This window comes from Amblyraja radiata, chromosome X (genome assembly GCF_010909765.2).
Source record: "Amblyraja radiata isolate CabotCenter1 chromosome X, sAmbRad1.1.pri, whole genome shotgun sequence".
Taxonomy (NCBI): Eukaryota; Metazoa; Chordata; class Chondrichthyes; order Rajiformes; family Rajidae; genus Amblyraja; species Amblyraja radiata.
In genome coordinates this window covers 2,259,647-2,275,888 of record NC_045999.1, presented here as the reverse complement: position 1 = coordinate 2,275,888, position 16,242 = coordinate 2,259,647, and the positions used below count along the sequence as shown (strand labels likewise).

The 16,242-nt window shown below is 48.4% G+C and overlaps 1 protein-coding gene across 1 annotated transcript; it reads left to right on the top strand.

Annotated features, from left to right (window-relative positions):
- Window positions 1-2,674: 2,674 nt before the first annotated feature.
- Window positions 2,675-7,682, top strand: LOC116968158 (lysyl oxidase homolog 1-like). Its single transcript, XM_033014789.1, is given in 5 exon segments — window positions 2,675-2,808; window positions 2,811-2,831; window positions 4,542-4,637; window positions 6,041-6,156; window positions 7,400-7,682. Coding segments are annotated over 5 exon segments (363 nt in total). The 5' UTR covers window positions 2,675-2,685; the 3' UTR covers window positions 7,407-7,682.
- Window positions 7,683-16,242: the final 8,560 nt, after the last annotated feature.

The window sequence follows — 16,242 nt, the reverse complement described above, 5'->3', positions numbered from 1 at the left end:
GATTTCTTCAGCAGACCCCTATGAGATCATTGGAAGGCGGATGATGTTCGCACGGGGTCAGTGTTTTCCTTGCCAGCTTTATCAAGGAAATCATTTAGTGCATGGTCTTCATGACTCATGGTGCTTGGAGGGGAAGCTGTCCTTTCAACTTGTCATCACATGCTCTGCCAATGATGTTGCCTTCCAAGTTAAACGTCCCTATCAGCATGGTCCTTGTGTTTGTTATAAGCCAGCGACACAACTGGACTGCTTGATAGCAGCTCCAATCCGTTGATTGAACCGACAGATATGGCCCTCAGGACGTGTTATCTGGCCGGCAGTGGAATGCATTGTGGAAGCAGACTGCCCTGCACAATAGTCTACGTCTCTCGTCTAGGAAGGAACTGCAGATGCCGGTTTAAACCGAGGATAGACGCTAAAATGCTGGAGTAACTCAGCGGGTCAGACAGCATCTCTGGAGAGAAGGAATGGGTGACGTTTAAAAGGGCCTGTCTCATTTGGACGCCATTTGCGCGTCATTTACGTGTCACGACGCGCGCACGGTGCGTGGTTACGTAGGCAGTCGCGCCCGGCGCCCCAGGATTCTGGGATTCACGTAAATCTTCGCGCGCCACCTGCATGACGTGCAAATGTCGCCCAATTGGGACAGGGTGAAGAAGGGTTTCGGCCCAAAACGTTGCCTATTTCCTTCAAGGTTACGGCCCGAAACGTTGCCTATTTCCTTCGCTCCATAGATGCTGCTGCTCCTTCCAACACAATGGTTAATGGGTGCAGCAGCATCTATGGAGCGAAGGAAATAGGCAACGTTTGGGGCCGTAACCTTGAAGGAAATAGGCAAAGTTTCGGGTCGAAACCCGGAAGGGTTTCGTCCCGAAACGTTACCTATTTCCTTCGCTCCATAGATGCTGCTGCACCCGCTGAGTTTCTCCAGCATTTTTGTCATACAAGTGGGACAGGCCCTTTCGGGTCGATAGTGTGTCGGAAGAAACCAGAACACCGAGGAAGAGAAATACATTTCGCTGACACGAAACGTCGCCCATTCCTTCCCTCCAGAGATGCTGCCTGACCCGCAGAGTTACTCCAGGGCCTCTAAACTAGACTGAAATAAACCAAACTAAAAGGGTTGAAGAGTTACAAATTGTGAAGCTGGAGGAGGGAATGTGGGTGGAGGGGGAACGGAGGCATAGGTTCAAGTCTAGGTGGGGCATCGGGGAGGGGGAGGGGGAGAAGGGAAAGGAGGAGAGGGTGGCTATTTAAAGTCAGAGGAGTTAAGGGCCTGTCCCACCATTATGCGCCTCCATGCGGCAAGCGCGAGCTAAAGGGCCGGTCCCACCAGCATGCGCCTGCATGCGGCAAGCGCGACCAAACCAGAAGCGGAGGTCGAGTGAGTGACGTGAAGTTCGAGCGAAGTCCGCGCGTGACGCACGGCGTCGAGACGCTGTGGGCGCGGAATTTTTGAACACGGTCAGTTTTCCGGAGCCCCGCGCGCGCGATGTCGGGACCAGCTCCGCACAACTCCATACGGCTCTACCGATCGAAGTGGGACCGGTCCCGCGAGGCCGTACGGCTCAAGCGACCACGTTAGGTCGCGCTTGCCGCACGCAGGCGCATGCTGGTGGGACAGGCCCTTTAGCCTATTCTTGTATTCGGAGCCACCACTAACTGAATGAGTGGCTGTTAGATTAATCTGCCGGTCAAACCTCTCTTTCTGTATCCCGTGTGTCCATGTGTGCATCAGCCAAGCGCCTTGGAACATCAAGACATTAATGCCAGGTACACAAAATTGCTGGGGAAACTCAGCGGGTGCAGCAGCATCTATGGAGCGAAGGAAATAGGCGACGTTTCGGGCCGAAACCCTTCTTCAGACTGATGGGGGGTGGGGGGGGGGAGAAAGAAGGAAAAGGGGAGGAGGAGGAGGAGCCCGAGGGCGGGCGGATGGGAGGGTGGGAGGAGACAGCTAGAGGGTTAAGGAAGGGGAGGAGACAGCAAGGGCTAGCAAAATTGGGAGAATTCAATGTTAATGCCATCCGGACGCAAGGTCCCCAGACGGAATATGAGGTGCTGTTCCTCCAATTTCCGCTGTTGCTCACTCTGGCAATGGAGGAGACCCAGGACAGAGAGGTCGGATTGGGAATGGGAGGGGGAGTTGAAGTGCTGAGCCACCAGGAGTTCAGGTAGGTTATTGCGGACTGAGCGGAGGTGTTCGGCGAAACGATCGCCCAACCTACGCTTGGTCTCACCGATGTAAATCAGCTGACATCTAGAGCAGCGGATGCAGTAGATGAGGTTGGAGGAGATACAGGTGAACCTTTGTCGCACCTGGAACGACTGCTGGGGTCCTTGAATGGAGTCGAGACATTAATGCCAGCTGCTTTTTATGTACTGTAAACCTATCTCATGCAAGAAATTGTGTTAATCTGACAACTAATTTTCTCATTCCACCACATTTTAATGATCCTATTTATGATCCTTGGGTCCTATCAAATATATATATATATATACAAACAGAAACTCAGAGATCGTTGTAAAGGTACAAAATGCTGGAGTAACTCAGCGGGACCAGGCTGTGTCTCTGGAGAGAAGGAATGGTTGACGTTTCGGGTCGAGACCCTTCTTCCCCGACTAGACTCGTGATGTCTCCGTTAATTTGTGCCGCTCATTTTGTTTCCCAGGCACTACCACAGCATGGTGCGTTCAGCCATTATGACCCTACTGGATGCGGCCACTGGCAGGAAGGTGGCTGAGGGTCACAAGGCCAGCTTCTGCCTCGAGGACACCACGTGTGACTTTGGCCACCTGAAGCGTTTACGCTTGCCACATCGCACACTCAGGTAGGAAGTGGACTCCAGCCAGAGGAGCCTTCTCCCATTGCAGAAACAAAGTTGGCGGCACTGTGTCACAGCGGTAGAGTTGCTGCCTCACAGCACCAGAGAACCGGTGGTTCGATCCCGACTACGGGTGCCTGTCTGTACGGAGTTTGCATGTTCACGTTCTAATATAAAATATCTTTCATTCCTTTGTTCTTTATCTCTAAATACCACCATCCCTTTCCCCTTGACTCTGTCTGAAGAAGGGTCTCGACCCAACACATCACCTATTCCTTTTCTCCAGAGATGCTGCCTGTCCCGCTGAGTTACTCCAGCTTTTTGTGTCTATTGGCTCATAGAGTGATACAGCGTGGAAACAGGCCCTTCAGGCCCAACTTGCCCATCACCGGCCCAACATGCCCCAGCTACACTAGTCCCACCTGCCGCGTTTGGTCCCTATCCCTCCAAACCTGTCCTATCCATGTACCTGTCTAACTGTTTCTTAAACATTGGGATAGTCCCAGCCTCAACTACCTCCTCTGGCAGCTTGTTCCATTACACCCACCACCTTTGTGTGAAAAAGTTACCCCTCAGATTCCTATTAAATCTTTTCTCCCTTCACCTTAAACCTATGTCCTCTGATCCTCGATTCACCTACTCTGGGCAAGAGACTCTGTGCATCTACCCGATCGATTCCTCTCATGCACCTCTCTAAGATGAGTCATTTTCGCTTAAACCAGCATCTGCAGTTCCTCCCACCCCATTGTAAATAAACCTCTTCTTTAGATAAATATTTGCCATGCCTCGCTGAGTAGGTGATGGCAATATTCTCCACGGACATTAAAGATTGGACAATTACATCGGCAAGCAGGTTATTTAGTCAGGAGACATACATTTCAGGTAATTGAGGGGAGCTGAGAATTTTCATTAAGCATTAGAATCAGGAATACACCGCCTGAATGGATTTTGGAAACAATTCAAGGGTAATTCTCTAAAATGCAATTGAATATCTAATTGAAAAGAAGTAAATTGCAGAGCTGTGGGGAAAGGGCATAAGAGGAGAGCAGTTGGATGATCTTTCAAAGAATTGATTTGTTTCCCTTAATGGTTCTGTTTCCTCCACCAATTTGTGATGTTAGCCACCAACTGCAGGATAAAATGACGCAAGGAATGGAGGGATATGATCACTAAAGATGCGGCCTCGGGCTCAATGTATCATGAGCTGAAGGACTCCCCGCACACTAACACCATCTTACACCCACTAAGGGACATTTACACCAAGCCAATTAGCCTTTGGAGTGTGGGAGGAAGCCAAAGATCTCGGAGAAAACTCACGGGGAGAACGTACAAACTCCGTACAGACAGCACCCGCAGTCGGGATCGAACCCGGGTCTCCGGCGCTGCATTCGCTGTAATGCCCCTGTCCCACTTAGGAAACCTGAAGAGACTTTGCGCCCCACCCAAGGTTTCCGTGCGGTTCCCGGAGGTTTTTGTCGGTCTCCCTACCCGCTTCCACTACCTGCAACCTCCGGCAACCACCTGCAACCTCCGGGAACCGCACGGAAACCTTGGGTGGGGCGCAAAGTCTCCAGAGGTTTCCGTTCAGGTTTCCTAAGTGGGACAGGGGGCAATAGGCAGCAACTCTACCGCGATCGTTAATGTTCGTGTCTCCATTAGTCGCGAGTGCCAAGACATTGCTAATTAACAACACAGACATCTTCCTTGGTCTTTCAGGGGCTGAGTCCTGGTTGCTATGACACCTACAATGCAGACATTGACTGTCAGTGGATTGATATCACCGACGTCCAGCCCGGGAATTATATTCTAAAGGTACAGAGATAATTGCTGCTTTGCTCAATATTGTGAAGCCAATATTCTTGCAGAAGAACACAAGGTGCTGGAGTAACTCATTGGGTCAGGTGGAATCAGTGGAGAGAATGGAGAGGTGACATTTTGGATCGGGACACTGGTTCAGACTGAAGGGGGTATCCTCATCCATTCCTTCATGAAGGCTGTGGAGGCCAAGTCAATGGAGACTTTTAAGGCAGAGATAGATGGATAGTGCGGGGGTCTTAGAGCGGGTGTCTTATTCCCTCTGTGCCATTCTTGCCATAGAGGGAGTACAGCGAAGGTTCATCAGACTGATTCCTGGGATGTCAGGGCTTTCATATGAAGAAAGACTGGATAGACTCGGCTTGTACTCGCTGGAATTTAGAAGATTGAGGGGGGATCTTATAGAAACTTACAAAATTCTTAAGGGGTTGGACAGGCTAGATGCAGGAAGATTGTTCCCGATGTTGGGGAAGTCCAGAACAAGGGGTCACACAGTTTAAGGATAAGGGGGAAATCTTTTATGACCGAGATGAGAAAAAGATTTTTCACACAGAGAGTGGTGAATCTGTGGAATTCTCTGCCACAGAAGGTAGTTGAGGCCACAGTTCATTGGCTATATTTAAGAGGGAGTTAGATGTGGCTAAAGGGATCGGGGGTATGGAGAGAAGGCAGGTACAGGATACTGAGTTGGATGATCAGCCATGATCATATTGAATGGCGGTGCAGGCTTGAAGGGCCGAATGGCCTACTCCTGCACCTATTTTCTATGTTTCTATGTGTCAGGGGTTATGGGGAGAAGGCAGGAGAATGGGGAGGTTCTTCTTCCTCTTTCGTTGTGGCAAGTGCTACAAGCATAAAGTTGTTGGACCAACTTGTTCTATTTGATCTTCCATTTGTGCACGTCGCAGTTGCTTTGCATTAGTCGAAACAGGGCGGACACATGAAGGTTGCAATCTCCCACCCCAGAATGCAGGTTGAACGGAAGGATAGTATAAATAAACAATAGACAACAGGTGCAGGATTAGGCCATTCGGCCCTTACGAGCCCTGCCACCGCCATTCATTGTGATCACTGGCTGATCATCCCCAATCAGTGCCCCGTTCCTGCCTTCTCCCCCCATATCCCCTGACTCCGCTATCTTTAAGAGCCCTATCTAGCTCTCTCTTGAAAGCATCCAGAGAACCTGCCTCCACCGCCCTCTGAGATAAGCCACGATTGAACGGCGGAGTAGACTAGATGGGCCGAATGGCCTAATTCTGCTCCTCTCGTTTTTGAACTTATGGATTTGTGCTGCCTGACCCAATTAGTTACTCCAGCACTTTGTGTTTTGCTCCAGACTCCAGACTCTGCGGTTCCTCATTGTCTCTATATATCTTTATGTTTGTCCTTTTGTGTTACAGCTTCAAGTAAACCCCAATTATCTTATCCCAGAATCTGATTTCACCAACAATGTGATCCGATGCAACATTCATTACACGGGGCAACAAGTCGCCACTACAAATTGTAAAATAACACAGTAAGTATCTTTAGGTCGACAAAAATGCTGGAGAAACTCAGCGGGTGAGGCAGCATCTATGGAGCGAAGGAATAGGTGACGTTTCGGGTCGAGACCCTTCCGGGTCTCGACCCGAAACGTCGCCTATTCCTTCGCTCCATAGATGCTTCCTGGTCTCGACCCGAAACGTCACCTATTCCTTCGCTCCATAGATGCTTCCTGGTCTCGACCCGAATCGTCACGTATTCCTTCGTCAGACTGATGTTGAGATGTCAGTTGTTACCTTTTCCCAGCGAACAATGATCTATTCCACATTTTCCTTGATCTCCATCCCCTTTGCCCTGTTTTCACACCTCGCACTTCCTTATCTATGTGTCTCCCTCTCCCCTGGCACCAGTCTGAAGAAGGGTCTCGGCCCGAAACGTCACCCATTCCTTCTCTCCAGAGATGCTGCCTGTCCCGCTGAGTTACTCCAGCACTCTGTCTCTATCTTCGGTATAAACCAGCATCTGCAGTTCTTTGCTATTGGACTTTTAATAGAAGTTCTGTCCTGGTCTCCTTATTATAGACAATAGGTGCAGGAGTAGGCCATTCGGCCCTTCGAGCCAGCATTGCCATTCAATATGATTATGCCTGATCATCCCCAATCAGTATCCCGTTCCTGCCTTCTCCCCATATCTCCTGACTCCACTATTTTTAAGAACCCTATCTAGCTCTCTCTTGAAAGCATCCAGAGAACCTGCCTCCACCGCCCTCTGAGGCAGAGAATTCCACAGACTCACCACTCTCTGTGAGAAAAAGTGTTTCCTCATCTCCGTTCTAAATGGCTTACTCCTTATTCTTAAACTGTGTGTGGCCCCTGGTTCTGGGCTCCCCCAACATCGGGAACATGTTTCCTGCCTCTAGCGTGTCCAAGCCCGTAACAATCTTATATGTTTCAATGAGATACCCTCTCATCCTTCTAAACTCCAGAGTGTACAAGCCCAGCTGCTCCATTCTCTCAGCATATGACAATCCCGCCATCCCGGGAATTAATCTTGTAAACCTACGCTGCACTCCCTCAATAGCAAGAATGTCCTTCCTCAAATTAGGGGACCAAAACTGCACACCATACTCCAGGTGTGGTCTCACTAGGGCTCTGTACAACTGCAGAAGGACCTCTTTGCTCCTATATTCGATTCCTTTTGTTGTTCTTGAGGTAAGGGATGTTGAAACTGCTTGTTGAGGCTTTCACTGCCATTTTTCTTTTATTTTTTTTATCCAGGTCCTGATCTTCAAGTTTTGAGTCTCAAAACACTGCCTCCATACTGCTTGATCTTGTCGCGTGGGGGGCGAACTTTATCCGGGAGCGGCTGTGGTTTGGTAGCTGTCACAACCAAAGTATCCAAGAGGGGTGCCGGGAGACCTGTGGACCTGGAGGCGGCCCCACTACATATAAACCTCCGCACTGACCCGTCAGCTAGCGCGTGTGTGTGTGTGTGTGTGGACATCTGGAAAAGCCACTCTTAGCACCCCTCGCTACAATCTAGGCATGCCCATTAGGAAAACCAATGACTCTGTTGCACTTTTCATTAGATAAGAAATAGATGCACGTGTAGCCCCTAAGCCCAACTCACTCTTCCCTGCCTATTGAAGATCAGGGTTGGGATTCCACATCAGTATATTCCTACATTATCTCCCAGTTACTGGCCACGATCAAGAATATTCCCACTTTGGTCTTGAATGTGCTGAACTTTGGCCCATTTTCGAACAGATTTTGGATTGAATAGAAACATAGAAAATAGGTGCAGGAGTAGGCCCTTTGAGCCTGCACCGCCATTCAATGTGATCATGGCTGATCATCCAACTCAGTATCCTGTACCTGTCTTCTCTCCATACCCCCCGATCCCTTTAGCCACAAGGGCCACATCTAACTCCCTCTTAAATACAGCCAATGAACTGTGGCCTCAACTACCTTCTATGGCAGAGAGTTCCACAGATTCACCACTCTCTGTGTGAAAAATGTTTTTCTCACCTCGGAATATTTACAACCTTCCCAGCTTCCCCAAGCGAGTATGTTTTGGTCACATCCATCCCTTTGATTCAATCAAGCAAGGGGATGTCCTTTCCTGCATTCAACCCTTCCAAGAATATCATAGAACATAGAACAGTACAGCACAAGAACAGGCCCTTCGGCCCACAATGTCCGTGCCGAACACGATGACTAGACCATCACTCATCCAAAGTAGACACCAAGTGCTGGAGTAACCCAGCGGGTCAGGCAGCATCTCTGGAGAACATGGATGGGTGACAACTGAAGAAGAGTCCTGACCTGAAACGCCACCCATCCTTTTTCTCCAGAGATGCTGCCTGACCCGCTGAGTTACTCCAGCACTCTGTGAAACGTCACCTATCCATGTTCTCCACAGATGCTGCCTGACCCGCTGAGTTACTCCAGCACTCTGTGAAACGTCACCTATCCATGTTCTCCACAGATGCTGCCTGACCCGCTGAGTTACTCCAGCACTTTGTATCTACCTTTGGTAGAAACGAGCATTTGCAGTTCCGTCCGACACACTTTTAACTCCCCCTCCCATTCCCAGACTGACCTCTCTGTCCTGGGCCTCCTCCACTGTCAGAGTCCTCCCTCTCTTGTCATCCACCCCCCAGCCTGGTCCTCTTGCTAATTTCACCATGTGTATCCCTTAGTTGTCACCTTGTCCCCAGCCAACAATAGACCATTGTGGGCTCTACCCTTCCTTGGTCATCGATGATGCGACTTTGTTCTGTACCTTTTCATACCTTCTAGTTCCCCCCCCCCCCCCCCTCTCCTACTCTCAGTCTGAAGAAGGGTCTCGACCCAAACGTCACCCATTCCTTCATTCCAGAGATGTCGCCTGTCCCGCTGAGTTACTCCAGCATTTTGTGTCCAACTTCGGTGCAGTTCCTTCCAACACAATTAACCTTCCAACCTGCACGGCCATGGGATGGGGGAGGATATATACGCACAGTCGCAGGGAGAACGTGCAAACTCCGCGCGGACAGCATCCAAGTTGACGACTGATCTCAGATCTCAGGCACTGTAAGGCTGCAACTCCAAATCTCCACAATCATGAGGTTCTGTGTTGATTTATCGTTAGCACTGAATGATTTATTTCGAGTTTCGTTTATTGTCACGTGTACCGAGGTACAGTGGAACGCTTTAGTTACTTGCTGACCAGTCATCAGAAAGACAGGCGGCACGGTGGCTCATCGGTAGAACTACTGCCTCTCAGCGCCAGAGACCCGGGTTCGATCCCGACTACGGGTGCTGTCTGTACGGTGTTTGTGTGCGTTCTCCCCGTGACCTGCGTGGGTTTTCTCTGAGATCTTCGGTTTCCTCCCACACTCCAAAGACGTGCAGGTTTGTAGGTTAATCGACTTGGTTATAGATGCAAAATTGTCCCTAGTGTGTGTGTGTAGGGTAAATGTGTCGGCATGGACTCGATGGGCTGAAGGGCCTGTTTCTGCACTGTATCTCTAAGCTATTCTAAACAAAATACATGATTACAATCGAGCCATTCACAGTGTACAGATACATGATAAAGGGAATAACACAAAGAATGTTTAGTGCAAGATAAAGCTAGGAAAGTCTGATCAAGGATAGTGTGAGGGTCTCCAATGAGGTCAGGACTGCTCTCTATTAGATGATTAGTTTGCCCTCTATTTGACTTGCAGCGAATTGTGGACGCTGCCCAGACCATCGCACAGACCAACCTCCCTTCTATTGACTCCATCTCCACCTCACGCTGCCTCGGCAAGGCCAGCAGCATCATCAAGGACCAGTCTCACCCCGGCCACTCCCTCTTCTCCCCTCTCCCATCAGGCAAGAGGTAGTTGCTTTCAAGAGGGAGCTAGATAGGGCTCTTAAAAATAGCGGAGTCAGGGGATATGGGGAGAAGGCAGGAACGGGGTACTGATTGGGGATGATCAGCCATGATCACATTGAATGGCGGTGCTGGCTCGAAGGGCCAAATGGCCTACTCCTGCACCTATTGTCTATTGACCCGAAACGTCGCACATTCCTTCTCTCCACAGATGCTGCCTGTCCCACTGAGTTGGTACAGAAGTGTGAAAACACACACCTCCAGATTCAGGGACAGTTTCTTCCCAGCTGTTATCAGGCAACTGGAGGAACTCAAAGACGGTCAGGCAGCCTCTGTGGAGGGAATGGACTGGGAATGTTTTTGTTTCGGGATCCTTCCTTCACGACGCAGAGGGAAGAGAGAGCCTCCTGTTATTCCCAAGTCTCGGACCAAACTAGTGGTGGATTGGTAAGTGCCGATGTCGTTAACATCTTAAATCTATTGTGTGCAACAAACGACCTTAGTGACAGGACTAGTGACCCCCACACCAGTCTGACGAAGGGTCTCGACCCGAAACGTCACCTATTCCTTCGCTCCACAGATGCTGCCTCACCTTTGATTCTTCCAGCACCTGCAGTTCTTTCTTAAACATTGGTGACAAAAAATGTCACATGATTGAGATGGGGGATAGTTTGCCATTGATGTTAGGAAAGCTCTTTCTGAAAGCCCAAGTGTTAGCAGCGTTGTTTCAAGAGTTGGGGGCGCAGATCGATGGTGTTTCAAAGTCGCGGCTGTATTTTAACCGCACACAGCAAATGCAGAAAGGGCCTGTCCCACGCGCACGCCATTTACGTGACCTTGTAGCGTGTGGGAAGCGCGGGATGGGCGCACGGAGTGGTGTGGAGGTGTGCGCGGTATCGAGCAGCGCGCCAGGATTTCGTGCTGCACACGGCCAAAGTGGGGCAGGGTGGCGTTTTGGGTCGAGACCCTTCCTCAGACTGAAACACCATCCATTCCTTCCAGAGATGCTGCCGGTCCCGCTGAGTTACTCCTGCATTTTGTGTCTCTCTTCAATTGAAACCAGCATCTGCAGTTCCTTCCCACAGACTAATTTGGTCTGCAGCTAGCTACTTTTCATTCACCTGTTTCTTTGAATAGGGGCAGTTTTCCACATTGCTAGCGTCACTCAAGAAACTGGAACATTTTAGAAAATCACCATCAATATCATAAACTGGGTAAATATCATAAACTGGGTATTGAAATGACATTGCACGCTCCAGACGGCTGTGCGTATGCATGAAGACGCACGGGACAGTCACTACTGGCCTGTTGCGTAAATGCCAGCCAAGTGGGACACACCCTGAGCTAAAGTTTCCCACCCTGCCCTTGTTGTTCCACACGTTCCATTCCTCACCGGTTCAGCGTGTATATCTCTGTAAATACCACATCTATAGTAAACAAACTCTCGTTACTACTGACTAAGGAAAATAATGATTCACTGTCTACTGAAGGTAGCCGACTGTAACGATGCTTGTGGGACACAGTTGAAGAATTTTCAGTCGCAGAATAAAAGCATAAAACGATAAACTGGAAAGAATGTGTAGGAAGGAACTGCAGATGCTGGTTTAAACCGAAGACAGACACAAAATGCTGGAGTAGCTCAGCGGGCCAGGCAGCATCTCCGTCACCCGTTCCTTCTCTACAGAGATGCTGCCTGACCCGCTGAGTTTAAAAAAAGCCCCTGTCCCACTTAGGAGACCTAAACAGCAACCTCTGGTGACCTTGCCCTCCACCCAAGGTTTCCATGAGGTCACCGGAGGTTTTGGTCACTCTCCCTAATGGTGGAAAGTGGTTTCCGCGTGGTCGAGGCTTCATCTAGGGTTGCTGCTATTTATTCATCGTGATCAAAACCGGCCTCGACTACAAATAGGTTGCCGTTTTAAACATCGATCATTTTTTAGTGGCAGGTCTAGTCAAAGCCAGTTTTCTTCATAGTCGAGGAAGGTTTTCAACATGTGCGTGGGAGGTGGTAGGAGGTTGCAGGTCACCTCGAACTTGATTTTTTGGGTGGTGGGCAAGGTCACCAGAGGTTGCTGTTTAGGTCTCCTAAGTGGGACAGGGGCATAATTACTCCAGCATCTATTACTCGGTTTAAACAGGCATCTGCAGTTCCTTCCTACACATTGTTCACAGAACTGGTCTCTGCTTTTATTTCGGGTGCTCAGGACACATAAACTGGACAACCTGAGAGCAAACATAACTGTACTGCCTTTAACTCAATCTATGTTGATCACATAGGATTATATAACTTTGCACTCAAAGACACTGCCTTGGCAACTGTGTGTATCCATTACTTAAAATAGCAGAAATATTTCACAAGAAATTGTTAATTTTTACTGACCTTTTGTAGGCTGGATGTATAATTGCAATATTAAAACAAAATAAAGAACATTCAATGCAAGTTTTAATTTGAAACTAGGCGATGGAGCCTCAGTATTTATTTGTTGTCTTTCATAAGTGATAGGAGCAGAATTTCGGCCATTCGGCCCATCAAGTCTACTCCGCAGGTGCACAAAAATGCTGGAGAAACTCAGCGGGTGCAGCAGCATCTATGGAGCGAAGGAAATAGGCAACGTTTCGGGCCGAACCCCTTATTCAGACCCAGACCCAAAGTCTACTCCGCCATTCAATCATGGCTGATCTATCTCTCCCTCCTAACCCCATTCTCCTGCCTTCTCCCCATAACCCCTGACACCCGTACTAATCAAGAATCTATCTGTTTCTGCCTTATGACTTGTGGACTCCTCAGCCTTCTGTGGCAAAGAATTCCACAGATTCACCACCCTCTGACTAACGAAAGTGGGATTTTTGAGTAGTCGCCCAAAGAGTCGTACCTTGTTCTGGTCGCCGCTGGATTTTCAACATGTTGAAAACTTTCGGGAACCTGCTGCGACTATGACGGGTGCCGGCAGTCGCCGAATAAATCACGTAAGTGGGACTGGCCCTTTAGGAAGGAGATGAGAAGGAATTTCTTTAGTCAGAGGGTGGTGAATCTTTAAAATTCATTGCCATTCTACAGAAGGCATAGAAACATAGAAACATAGACAATAGGTGCAGGAGTAGGCCATTCGGCCCTTCGAGCCTGCACCGCCATTCAATATGATCATGGCTGATCATCCAACTCAGTATCCTGTACCTGCCTTCTCTCCATACCCCCTGATCCCTTTAGCCACAAGGGCCACATCTAACTCCCTCTTAAATATAGCCAATGAACTGGCCTCAACTATGTCGCTGTGGAGGCATTGGATATTTTTAGTCAGTGGATATTTTTAAGGCAGAGATAGATAGATTCTATATTAGTACGAGTGTCAGGGGTTATGGGGAGAAGGCAGGAGAATGGGGTTAGGAGGGAGAGATAGATTAGCCATGATCGAATGGCGGAGTGGACTTGATGGGCCGAATGGCCTAATTCTACTCCTATCACTAATGAACATTAATTTGTTTTTTTGCATGTATTTCAGTCACAATGCATGAGAATGGGCCTCGAATGAAAACATCAACTGCCTATTTCTCTCCAGCACTTTGTATTTTTGCTGCATCTAACTAATTGAGCTCAAATGAGAATAGCAAGCCGTTTGACTTTGAAGCATTTTTTCTGCAGCTTTCATGTTAGGAACTCATAGAAGCCAATAAAAAATGTTCAAACCTGTGTGACCCACCCCTAAAAAGCCAATTGCGTTTCATAATTGGAATTTAGATTAAATTCCTTGAGGTGACACAGTAAAAATGTCACTCTATACAAAGGAATTTTTATAGCCCATTGATTCTTAACTGATCTCTGCAATGGTCTAACAAGCCACTGGGTTTCAGAACAATCAGAAATGGATCATAAATACAGGTCTTGCCAACAATGACGTTAAAAATCCCAGTGCAAATATTAACTTGTTAATTCTTGCGATTTCAAAAGTAATTCAAAGGCATCTGTGAATCGTGTAACACATTTCAGGGAGAAGTCAAACAAATTTCAGTGCCTAATGAATCTTATTCAAGGGCTTTTCGACACAGACTGACCTGAATAGCACATTTTTACTGAGCCCGCAGCTAACAATGGCCAGTCTGAAGAAGGGTCTCGACCCGAAACGTCGCCACTTCCTTCTCTCCAGGGATGCTGAGGGACAGAGATAGAATGAAGTCGGAGACAGTGAGACTGGTGGGAGAACTGGGAATGGGGAGGGGTTGGAGAGAGAGGGAATGCAAGGGCTATTTATGATCATATCGAATGGCGGTGCAGGCTCGAAGGGCCGAATGGCCTACTCCTGCACCTATTTTCTATGTTAGGGAAGGCAATGTTCATACCGCTGGGGTGTAAGCTACCCAAGTGAAATATGAGGTGCTGCTCCTCCAATTTGCGCTGGGCCTCACTCTGACAGTGGAGGAGGCCCAGGACAGAGAGGTCAGTGTGGGAATGGGAGGGGGAGTTGAAGTGCTGAGCCACCGGGAGATCAGGTTGGTTAAGGCGGACTGAGCGGAGGTGTTCAACGCCACGATCACCGAGCCTGCGCTTGGTCTCACCATGGGTTGAATGAGTTCTGCTCAGTGGAATATTTTCGCTGTGAACACAAAAAGCAAGTTGATTTTCAATGTGAGCGGGTTTGTGATAGAGATCTCTGTTGTAATTGAATCCGTCTGATGATCATGTCCTTTGGTTTCACTGCAACTGACAGCTAGTGCTTTCTCCGATGGGAATCTGATTCCACATTTTTTATCTTATCCCCAATTTTATGCTTGTGTGGCAAATTGGAATTTTCTCAGCTCCATTTATAATCTATTCCTCACCACTGGACTTCCCTGAAGCTGGGCTGTGTAAGATTCACAACATTTTCCTTGCAGATTTTACTTACAGTTCAGTTTGGTTTAGAGATTCAGCGCGGAAACAGGCCCTTCAGCCCACTGAGTCCACGCCGACCAACGATTACCCCGTATACGAGCACTTCCCTATACTCTGGGGCCAATGTACAATGTAACTGCAGCCAATTTGTCCCACAAACCCGCACGTCTTTGGAATGCGGGAGGAAACGGAGCACCCGGAGAAAACCCACGCAGTCAATGGGAGAACGGCCAAACTCCGTACAGACAGCACCCGTAGGCAGGATCGAACCCGGGTCTCTGGCGCTGCAAGGCAGCAACTCCGAATGTGCAGGGAGTGGATGCGAAAGTGAGATACGTAAATAAGTAAGTTTATTGGCCAAGTATTCACATACAAGGAATTTGCTTTGGTGCTCCGCCCACAAGTAACAACATGACATACAGTGACAGTTACGACTGACTCAGAAAACACTAAACATTAATAATAATAAAACATTAATGATAAAACACCATTGATCAAGCATGTGAACCAACAAAATACCAGATCAAAGGGAGGCTACAGATTTTTGGCTGTTGAGTATAGCAACTACTCGTGGATAAAAACTGTTTTTATGTCTGGCTGTGGCAGCTTTGACAATCCGGAGTCGCCTTCCAGAGGGAAGTGATTGAAAGAGTTTGTGGCCAGGGTGAGAGGGGTCAGAGATGATCTTGCCCGCTCGCTTGCTGGCTGCTTCATAACATGGAACTAGTGTGAATGAGTGATCGATGCTCAGCGTGGACTCAGTGCGGTAAATAACACAAGCCGATTAACCTATAAACCCGCACGTGCGGGAGGAAACCGGAGCACCCGGAGAAAACCCACTCAGTCACAGGGAGAACGGACAAACTCCAGGATAGAACCCGGGTCTCTGGCAGCAAATCTACCGCTGCACCACCCGTTTGTTGACTATTAAATGTGTTCTGAATCAGCACGGCAATCTGTAGATTGCAGGGAAGTTATGGATGGCTAACAGATGGCTGCTCGTCATGGAAGGATTAAAAATAAACGCAGATACACATTTGATATCGTTTAACGGAGGCTCTGCCGGATATTGTGGTCTGAAACTCGATGGATAATGTTGGGAGTACAACCCTTTCGCAGTGTGTTTACAGCTGCTATCAAAAACAAGTCTTCCTCATCACTCATCAGACAGTGACTGGGAAATGCCATGAGATCGAGCAGGCAACAGCAGAGAGCTGTAAAAGCCAAGAGGATATAAGAAGATATGAATCTCTATTTGAAGGCCCTTGGTCACCATTTGCTTCTTTCTTCATCCAAGAATTTATTTTTGATGATAACAATCTGATGCCTGAGACTGAGAATACAGTTTTGGTCTCCTAATCTGAGGAGAGACATTCTTGCCATAGAGGGAGTACA